The 11,193-nt window shown below is 41.6% G+C and overlaps 1 protein-coding gene across 1 annotated transcript in view; it reads right to left on the reverse strand.

Moving 5' to 3' along the window:
* The window catches only part of BMPR2 (bone morphogenetic protein receptor type 2), a 156,888-nt gene that overhangs the window by 25,470 nt on the left and 120,225 nt on the right, over positions 1-11,193 (reverse strand). The window contains exons 4-6 of the mRNA XM_042452629.1: positions 4,207-4,317; positions 3,144-3,235; positions 471-701 (exon numbers count right to left, since the gene is read on the reverse strand). Coding sequence (XP_042308563.1) covers positions 471-701; positions 3,144-3,235; positions 4,207-4,317 — 434 coding nt within the window. The remainder of the gene's footprint in view (positions 1-470; positions 702-3,143; positions 3,236-4,206; positions 4,318-11,193) is intronic.

Raw genomic sequence — 11,193 nt, forward strand, 5'->3', positions numbered from 1 at the left:
CTGCAAGAGTAGCAAAGCAAGTTAACACAAAATATTAACTGTTACTATAAACAATGTTATTTATGTTTAATTATTAAAGTATCAAAAATATCTTTAAAAGTTGCTGGATTTTTTTAACGAATTTAGAAAAATGCATTAATTTTTAACAAATTATTTCCAAGCTTCATTCAAGACTATGTGTTCTGTAAAGCCCTATGTTTTCTTCTTCTTTTTGAGTGGGATGTTAGAATGAGACAAAACCGTGGAAATGGGTTTGTATAAAATTCAACTCTTGGCTTGCTCTTCTTTACCCTGAGTTCTACTGTTTAAAAAAGATGCAATGCTACAAGATTAGTATACTTGGATTTCTGAACATTCATTTATTTACATAAATTCCCATAGAATACTTTTGCTGTAACTACCGTACATACATTTGCCTTTACTATATATTTTCCCACAGATCTCAAGTAACTCTTCAAATTATTACTTACATTGGGATAATATTCCATCACTAATAAATACTCCATGCGTCCATCTGCAGTGAATCTCTCATCCCCAACAATGAAGTGGGCAATGTTGTCATGTTCCATCAGCGGGATTCGGTATATGTTTCTCTCATTGATGAAGTTTTGGCGATTAGTGAAAGAAAACACTTTTACAGCCACCAGACGCTCATCTAAGGAACCTTTGTACACTGCTCCATATCGCCCTCGACCAATCAGCTGTGAATTTTTTGTAAAATGGTCATTAGTTCAACTTCTAAATAACATTAACTCCATATTCTGGACATTATCCAACAAAAACACACTTAAATCTGTTGATCTGAATGAGCTTGCATATTCAGATATCAGTGTTGGACTGTGGCCTTTCATCTGTTGCACAGCATTTCATTCCCGTATGTACAGTCGGCCCTTCTTATACACGGATTCAAGCATCCACAGTTTGAAAATGTTCCGAAAAAGTATAAATTTCAAATATCAAAGCTTGATTTTCCATTTTTTATAAGGGACACCATTTTGCTATGTCATTATATTTAATGGGACTTGAGCATCCACAGATTTTGTTATCCACGGGGGATTTTGGAACCAAACCCCAGCGTATAACAAGGGTCCACTGTACAACTTGGCAAGACTCAAAAAAAGCAAGAGTGCATCTATGTGTGTACACTGAGGGCTGTCAGTTTGTTTTCCAGCTAACACATCTTGAATGTAATGGATCCTGTTCCTGAGTGAACCCCCAATAGCCAGGAATAGTTTTGCTAAGATAGTAACAGACTAAACATGATAATAACCATGCCTTTGAATCCTGTGATTAAAATACTCTCATTTTATCTTCTCTTCTTCAAAAAACAGCAACACCAACACTCCCCTCAATCTGGACTGAGACTTCAGTTCAAAGAAAGAGATCTTAGCTCTCTCTCTTGTGTTGCTCCTGCACTGAAAACCAAGGTGGCCTTTACAACAACAGAAGTTGGGATGTGGGTGGATTTTTTTAAAATGGGAAGGATTTTTTAAAATGGGGAAATAGCATGGGAAGGTGGGGAAACATTAATCTACCTACACAAAAGCCCCAATTTGGATCAGGATCCCCTGAAGATGCTGTTACTTTAAAAAGGTGGGGACCAAATCCTGCTCACATGATTTAATAATATAATATTTAATATCAAATTGACTTTGGTCCAAAACACACTGCAGAAATAATCCAGTTTGAAGCCGCTTTAACTGCTCTGGTTCAATGCTAGGGAATTCTGGGAACCGTAGTTTTGTAAAACATTTAGCCTTCTCTGTTGGAAAGAGCTCTGGTGTCACAATAAGCTACAACTCCCAGGATTCCCTAGCATTAAACAAGGGCAGTTAAAGCGGTATCAAACTGGACTATTTCTGCAGTGTGTTTTGGACCTTTATGACACAAAGCTTCACTCAAATTAAAACAGTATTTATTATTTATTTGACTGTATTATTATTTATTTTATTTATCTCTTGACTTTCTCCCAACATAAGATCCAAGGTGGTCTACAGCTCAGATGAAAACAAAGGGGCAAAACAGACGGTGGGTAAGGAGCAGCTTGCCGCCTCCCTTTTGCTCGCCAACCACTCACCATGGCCCCAACCCAGCCTTTTCCCGGCGCAAAAGGGAGCAGCAGAAAATTATTGCTCCTTTTTGCACCGAGGAAAGAGTGGCTTTGCCGTGGTAGTGGTGATTTTTAGCGTTTATTCAGCGCAGCGTGAGTAAACGCTGCACTGCCAAATGCTGTGGATCTGCCACATGTGCAGTTGGCCGTGTGGCTTCTTGGCAGACTGGGGGTGTGCGGCTGTCTGCCAGGAAGCTGGCTCTTTTTGACCACTTGTTTTGTCTCTAAGTCTCTAAAAGCCTAACAAGGAAAAAAAAGTTTTTAAAAAACCAATTAAGTACATTATTCAAGTAAAACACTACTAACTAAAATAATATAAAAGCATTTTTAAAACATAACAATAAGATTAAAAACACACCATGCACACCCTATGGGTCTCCATGATTGTGTTCAAAACAGGTACTCCTCAACCCTGTGAATATTAGTAATACATGAACTGTAATCCCAGATGGCTCTAGGAGAACAGAAAACTCTGCTCCCTCTCCCTGAGTGCAGAACCCACCTGTATCCTGTCACCTCTCCCACAATCACTTGGTGGAGGTGACAAAGTAGTGACCAGCTATGTTACTATGTGTGGATGCTTGGATGCTCCCTGACTACATTTGGACACTGCAAGACTGGAAGAGGAGCTGTCAGGAGACAGGTGGGTTGTGTAGATAGGGAGTTACTGCACACTTCTCCAAATGACCACTAAAGAACATAAGCAGGCATAGTTCCATAGCATTCTGCCTTTTTTTTCTTTCTAAATGACAGCTATAAATGTCAAATTGAATATTTTCTTTACAAACATTCTTTAGTGACATTATAGGAGAAGTAGTGCAACCCTTTATCTTAGCCTAGTTCCGAACAACAACAACAACAACAACAAATGTACCATGTCACCAAATAATTATCAGCCTATTTGCTGATGAAGGAAAATATTTATATACTTATTTGCACTGGTAAGAACATCTGGTACTAAATGGAACAGATGATTCATAAATCACGTGAAATGCCAAGAAAGGGTTCTCACTACTCCAGATGGCAAACTTACCTCCAGCAGCTTCAAATTATCCAGGTCTAATGAGGGTTCTGATGCTGCTGCTTCCATCATATCCATACTGTGCAGACCTTGTTTACGATCCCCTAAGGAAAAAGATCCAAACATAAGTTAAGGCCTGGATCAAAATGCTCATGCAATAACAAGCCAGGAATTCTGGTTTAATAAATCACAATGTAGATAAATTGTATGCTATTAATTCTTTTCAACTTTGCTCTTCCCTTCACGTGAGCCAATGAACAAAATAGGGAGGGATGTTCAAATCTGGGATTATTATTAAGTGTACCCAAACAAGGCAAAACATACAGGGTGTATTACTGGTATACATATCTTGGCTTGTTTTCAGTGTATTTAACTGAAATGTTTGATTCCAAGATAATGACAAGGTATTTCCCTCCTGGTGTGCTTAGCCACTCATGCAAAAGGGAAAGCTCAGCAGGAGTGAATGGGCTGGGCTGCACACACATGAATATGCTAGTTCATACTGTGGTTTATTAAAACAAGTCTGAATTATGGTAATATATGAATACTCTACAGCACCGACTATTTAAAAAACGTTTTCAAACACCTTTAAAAGCTATAGCGGGCTCTCCCAATTTTGTGCCCTGGCTGTATTTGGGCTACAAATGCTATAATCCCAGGGATTATGGCTATACTGGGTGAGGACGATGGGAGCTGCAGTCCTACAACATCTGTATCCCATGGGTCATCTTCATCTCATGTCTGAAGATCTAGTACTGATGAAGCACCTCAACAAAGGATAGGGAGGCCACATGGGCAAGGTGTTCTAGTCATTACAGTTTAGGAATCTCCCTGAGAATCTAAAACCTAATTTTCTGGAATTATACTAAACTGACAGTAAACTGATGACCACATTCTGATCTGTTAAACAGGTTTCAAGACCATTTTTTTTGAGAAATTTAAAAATTCTATATTGACAAATAGAATAAAGTTGTGAGTAAGAGCAAGGGACAAAGTAACAAGAACATAATGACAATGAGAAAAAAAATGACAAAGAATTACTTCTATTCCTGCTTACAAAATGAATAAAACTTACCTACAAGCATCCTGTATCCAAAGAAAAGAGCAACCACCAAAACAGCCAATACAGATACCGATGCCAGAGCGATGACAATTGTTTCATCTCGACGAAGTGAATGAGATGAATCTGAAAGAAATAAACCATTCTGTGATTATCTTTTCATATGGAACCAGAAGGAATAAAAATACCCAGCAAATGAATTATACATCCCTAATAGTTTTTAAAACTTTGTGAGTTCGTTACAGAAGCAGGCCCTTAAGGGAGATCTTTTTTCTTCAGTTGCCTATGCCGCTAGAGGCCTGAATAAAATCTCCCCTACATTTCAGAGCCATCCCACAGGCCCACAACAGTTTGTGAGTGGATGTAGTGGGCTGCAGCGGGAAGAGCAAAATAGAGAAAAACCAACTCCCCCCCCCACCCCATTCTGTCAGTGGAATTACTCTGCTGTACCAGAAACTTTCCATGGATGAGGCCCTTCCTTCTGTAATAGGAAAATCCTGGATGAAACCCTACATCTTAATTTACAGATCAGAATCTAGCTGTTGGTGATTTTTATAATCCAAGTAAATCTTTTAAACCTGAGCTATGGACTATAACAAGTTGCTCAACATTGTTCTTTAGAGTACAATATGACCCCTCTATCTGCAATACCCATGGTTTCATTCATCCATGTCTGAAAAAAATATGTACACTCTGGTACACTTTAGGAGCCCTGGTGGCACAGTGACTAAAGACCAGTACTGCAGCCATTCACAGCCACAAGGTTGTGAGTTCAATCCCAGGCAGGGCTCCAGGGTGCACTCAGCCTTGCATCCGTTCGTAGGTAGCTAAAATGACTACTCAGCTTGTTGGAGGCAATTGGCTTACACATTGTAAATTGCTTAGGGAATGCTTAAGTATACCAATAAGCAGTACAGAAATGTAACTGCTATTGCTAGGCATTTTCTATCTCCTCCAGTGCAATTCTATAGTATACTTCTGCCAGGGTTTGAATACAGATTTGCTCTTAAGGACCCAGGATTTCTAGGTCTTCCTATATGACTCTATGGTCAACTTCCACCAAAAGATTCATTTCAATAAGTTTCATGTTTTCATGGTATGTCTGGGAAGGCATCCCATAGGTTGTATTGTACTACAGTGGGACCTCAGTATCTGTGGGGGATCTGTTCAGTGCCTCCCCCCTCGCAGATATCAAAAACCACAGGACTGCAAATTTCATTGTTCCCAATGGCGGTACATGCACGCGGCTGCAATGCCATTCGGAACAGCCCCCATTGTCCCCAATGGTGGCATGTGCACACAGCGGTGCAGCCATTAGAGACAATGGGACTTCCAAACAATCGGGGCTTACCTGAAGTCCCACTGTCCCCAAAGGCAGTGCACGCCGCCACTGGGGAAAACAGGGCTATTTCTAATGGTGCTGTGGCTGCATGCATTCACTACCATTAGGGACAATGCAGGCTTGCTGTCCATGGATGCCTAAATCCGCGGATAGCAAGCCCATTGATAACGAGGCCCCGCTGTATTTTTATGTGCATATCTAACTACAGTATTGAGAAAAGTCAATCTGCCAATTTATTCCAAGCATTGAATTCAATAAGTGTGACAATCAAGTATAAGTGAGGTTTGTGAAAAATTAAAATCCCTTTTCAATTTCTTTTTATTAATTAGTTCATATCACGACTTGGACAGACGGAAAGAGGAGGAACCAGAAGCAGAGCTTGGAAAAATCATTCCCTAATCTGAAATGCTTGAGACAAGAAGTGTTTTAGAATATTTTGGAATTTATTTACTGTATTTCTTTATTTTGTTTATTTCATTTATATGCTGCCTTTCTCCCTGGAGGGATCCATGGCAACTCACAGGTCAAACATTTAAAATCGCAAAAAAATTCAAAACCATTAAAACATATCCAATATAAAATCATATAAAATATACAAAAGTTAAAAACATAATCTAAAACAACCTGCCACAAAATAAAACCAGGCTCGCATGACTTCAAAAAGCCTGCCTGCATAGGAATGTGTTTACCTGCCAGTAAAAGGCCAGCAGGGAGGGGGCCAGTCTAGCATCCTGTGGATGGGTATTCCAAAGGGTGAGAGCAGCCACCAAGAAGACTCTCTCTCGTGTCCTCACCAGGCAAGCTTGTAATCTTGGTGGGACTTCTGCAGATCTTAGCACTTTCACAGGTTTGTATGGAGAGATACGGTTCCTCAAATAGTCTGGACACAAGCCATGTAGAGCTTTATAGGTCATGACTAGCACTTTGAATTGTGCCCGGAAACAAACAGATAGACAGTGAAGCTGCTTTAACAAGGGATTTATATGTTCCCTGTAACTGGCTCCGGTCAGCATTCCGGCTGCAGCATTTTGAACCCACTGAAGTTTCCAGACAGTTTCCAAAGGCAGCCCCACCTAGAGCGTGTTGCAGTAGTCCAAATGGGATGTAATCAAGGCACGTGCCACCGTAGACAGATCTGGTGTCTCAAGGAATGGGTACACCTAGCGCACAAGTTTAAGCTGTGCAAATGCATTCCTGGGCACTGCTAAGACTTGGGCATCCAGGCTCAGATCTGAATCCAGGAGCACACCTAAGCTGTGAGCCTGAGATTCCAGGAGGAATGTAACCCCATCCAGCACAAAGGCTGAACCCTATTCCCTGATCTGCTTTACGACTGACTAGGAGCACCTCTGTCTTGTCTGGATTAAGCTTCAATTTGTTTGCCCTCATTCAGTCCATTACTGACAGCAAACACTGGTTCAGGACAGAGACTGATTTCTTGGAATCAGATGGGAAGGAGAGATAGAGTTGATTGTCATCTGCATACTGGTGACACCGCACCCCCAAACTCCAGATGACCTCTCCCAATGGTTTCATGTAGATGTTGAATAACATGGGAGACAGAACTGAACTCTGAGGGACCCCACAGGCCAATGGTTAAAGAATCAAACAGGAGTCCCCCAACACCACCTTCTGAGTTTGTCCCTCCAAGAAAGACCTGAACCACTGCATAACAGTGCCCCCAAGTCTCATCCCAGAAAGGCGGCCCAGAAGGATACCATGGCCAATTGTATCGAATGCCACTAAGAGATCCAGCAGGACTACAGGGACACACTCCCCCTTGTCCAGTTCCCTGTGTAGGTCATCCACCAAGGCAACCAAAGCCATCTCCATCCCATAACCAGGTCTGAGGCCAAAATGAAATGGATCTAGATAATCCATTTCATCCAGAAACCCCTGAAGTTAGGAGGCCACCACTTGTTCCAGAACCTTGCCCAAGAATAGAATGTTAGAGACTGCCCTATAGATATCCAAAATAGTGGGATTTAGGGTGCTCTTTTTCAGTAACGGCCTCACCACAGCCTCCTTTAGACAGGATGGAAATCTACCTTGCTGCAGCGAGGCATTTGTCACCCTCGTTGCCCGCTCGGCCAGTCCCTCTCTGGTTGCTTTCAAAAGCCAGGAAGGGCAAGGATCCAGTATGCACGTAGTGGCTTTCACTTCTCCAAGGATCCTGTCCACATCCCTAGACTGTGCAAACTGAAACTTATCCAACAATGCAGGGCAAGCAGGCATCAAGATCTGCCAGGGCTTCAACAGGATCACCTGCCAAGGAAACAGGAAACTCTCCAAGAGCCATCAGGAATCCATCCGGATCCATAAGCCTCCTCGGGTGGACCATCTTAATCTGCTGTCCCTGCAGAGGCTCTGCATAATAAGCTATGTTTGATGGGATTCAAGTCTAAACATGAAGTTCATTTATGTTTCGTATGCATGCTATACACATAGCCTGAAAATAAATTTATATATAATATGAAGTTTGTGTACACTGAACCATCAAAAAGAAAAGATGACACTATCTAAGTCACCCATGAAAAAAGCGTTAGATTTTGGAGTATTTCAGATTTTGGAATTCTGGATAAGGGAGACTCAACTTGTATTTTAATTTGCTAAATTATTAATACATTTGATTATTCTCCAATGTAACTGGATTCCATAGATTGATTGGCTATGAATTAGTTATTTTAGGTCATAAGAGTTTAGAAGAGGTTGGGAGGTGCCCTCTGTGCTAGATTCAGTAAAAAGTAGGATTATTCTATATTATTCTGTATTATTTTTTATGCAACCAACTCTACAATGAGAGGATTAGGACTGGAGGAAATGTATCATATGGCTCTGTGCTGTCTTGTTCCAGGATGTCTACTGCCTCATCAATTTTAAAAGCAAGAGAAATGTATTGATTTTATTTTCTGGTTTTGTACATTATTATTTGGGCTGCATGACAATTAATCGCTTTGTACTAAGTCAATAGATGATTTGAAGGCACATAAACACACACTCCTTTAGTGTGTTTATTATTTTGACAGTGCTAGGAACTTGAATCATTCAGTAAAACCTTTCCTCAATGCCCTCCAGTCCATTTCCTCCTCTCTTGGTTTCTACTTCCTTTACTCCCTTGCCAGCCAAAGCCTGCTCCAGAATGTTACACATTTTAATCAATGTGGCTGCAGCTATTATGCCCATTTTATTTGGGTGATGAGAGGGTGGGAAGGAGGTTTCAGGACTTGGCCATAAGGGGCCAACATAAGCAACAAAGCTGGGGGTGCTTTAATGATTATGTATTGATTATGTATTATGTATTGATCACCCCCGAGTTAATTCCTTCCTGAATACTGATGTCAACAGTTCCTTTAAAACAGGTCACACAACAAAATGAATGTTGTGCAACCATCACTTTACTTCATTAGCCTCACAGTGTAAGATTAAGAGACTGAAATAAACAAATATTAATGTAAAATGGATGAAGAAAGCAGTGGGGTTCTTAGCTACCTGATTTTTTAAACTAGAGAATGCCAGAGACTGAAACTAGGATCCCTGGCTCCTGCATGTAGCTCTAACTTTGATCTCTGTAGGTCATGCTTTTTCTTTGGAAGTGGGGAGCAGTGACTCAGTTGTGCAGGGAAATGTTCTGTATATGCTACAAAGCGTTCAAAACATTTCTACTGAGAGCTCTTCCTCTTTGATTCACTGTCTGGTTTTGGTATCCTGCCACATGGCACCTCCAGGGAACAAATACATTAGAACTCTTTTTCATCTTTAGCATCATTTCTCATTAATAAAGAAGAGTTCTGAAGAGACAAAGTATATGTCAGTGGAGGGTGGAATTAAAAAAAAAAAGATACAGATCTGTAACAAAATGTAATATTGTGTATTTATTTATCGAATTTATATCTCATCTTTCTCCCAAGATGGGATTCAAGTAGGGTTGCCATAAGTGAGGACCTCCAAACCGGGACAAATGTAGGACAAATGCAGGACAACATTTTCAAATGTAGGACACATTTTATAAAAATGGAGGACACGCAAAAAATTGAGGCTTTTTTTGAAATGTTAATATAAATGCATCTTTCTTAGGCATGATCAAAATGGAGGACATTTTGACATTATTCCTAGACAGATCACGGAAATGTACTTCCCTTTCTGGCCACCCCCCCCCCCCCCTTCCCAACAACCCCATTTGAGCATTGAACATGGCTTTATTTTAACATTGCCTCTTGCCTATTTCAGAGGCTTATTCCACAACCAAACCCTTTGATCAAGGGACTTTGGTTTTTCTTCATTTTGACTTGTTTTGTCTGTACTGTATTCCTCCCCACTAAATAAAGGAGACATGAAATGGAGTTAATGGGTACAAGTTGTTAAACAAAAAAGTCTTGTGAGACTCTGTAGGCAAGAGGTGCACCATCTTAAGAACTGCATTAAGCACAGTTAGGCTGCTGCCACACTGCTTTCACTCTCATCACTCCATCCTATGGAATCCTGGGATTTGTAGTTTGTTGTGGTGCCAAGGCTGGGCTTTGAAATCTCAGGCATAAGAGAGGCAAAAGGCTTGGGCTGCATCTACACTGGAGAAATAATCTGGTTTGAGACCACTTTAACTGCTTCTGCTGAATGCTATGGAATTCTGGGAATGGTGGTTTGTTCCAGCACCACAGCAGAATGGCAGTTAACCCCTGGAAAGCTCTCTGACCAAGGTGACCAATGCCCTCACCCCAAAATGTAGGGCACCCAAGCAAAAATATGTAGGACATGGCCAAAAATAAAAGCTAAAAACACCCATGTAATTATAAATCCATGCTTCTTAGCCATGATCCAAATGGAGGACATGTCCTGGAAAAGGAGGAGGATGCCTGGTCACCTTGTCTCTGGTCCAAAATGCACTGCAGAAATAAAACAATGCTGGACTGAAATGCCCAGAGTTCCTCACCAAAACTGCATCCACACTGAGGAAATAATCCAGTTTGAGAGTGACTTAACTGTCCTGGGTTAGTGCTGGGGAATGCTGGGAATTGTAGTACATTGTGGCCCCAGAGCTATCTCTGACAGGGAGTCCCATAACCCTCCAAACGTAGTTGAACTGCAGTGCCCAGAATTCCTCCCCAGTTGCATCCACACTGAGGAAATGGTCCAGTTTGAGACTGCTCAGTGCTGGGGAATCCTGGGAATTGTAGTCTATTGTGGCCTCAGAGCCATCACTGACAGAGAAGTCTCAATGTCTCCCAAACACTAGCATTCCCAGGATTCCCTAGCACTGAGTTAAAGTGGGTTATTATTCCTGCAGTGTGTGAGAGAGATATAAAAGCTAGGGACTGGATTCATTTGGAGGATCTGTGTGTCCAAAACACACTGCTTGGACTGCTAGGGCTCAGTGCTATGGAATCCTGGGAATTGTAGTTTATTGTGGCACCAGAGCTCTCTGACAGAGAAGGCCAAATGCCTCACACAGACCCCAGAATTCCAGAGCATTGAGCTTTGGCAGTTAAAGGGGTCTCAAAGTGCAGGTGGGGGCAGAGCCTCTTGCCAGCAGTCTTCAGTGGAAGAGAGGAGGCTGATGGTCCTGGCCACTTCCCTTGGCTCCCTCCCTCCTCCTCCTCCTCCTCCTCCAGCCGAGGTGAGCTTCTCATTCACTCTCCCTGGCTTTTCTCCCCCCCCCCCCCCCC

Source organism: Sceloporus undulatus, chromosome 1 (genome assembly GCF_019175285.1).
Source record: "Sceloporus undulatus isolate JIND9_A2432 ecotype Alabama chromosome 1, SceUnd_v1.1, whole genome shotgun sequence".
NCBI lineage: Eukaryota > Metazoa > Chordata > Lepidosauria > Squamata > Phrynosomatidae > Sceloporus > Sceloporus undulatus.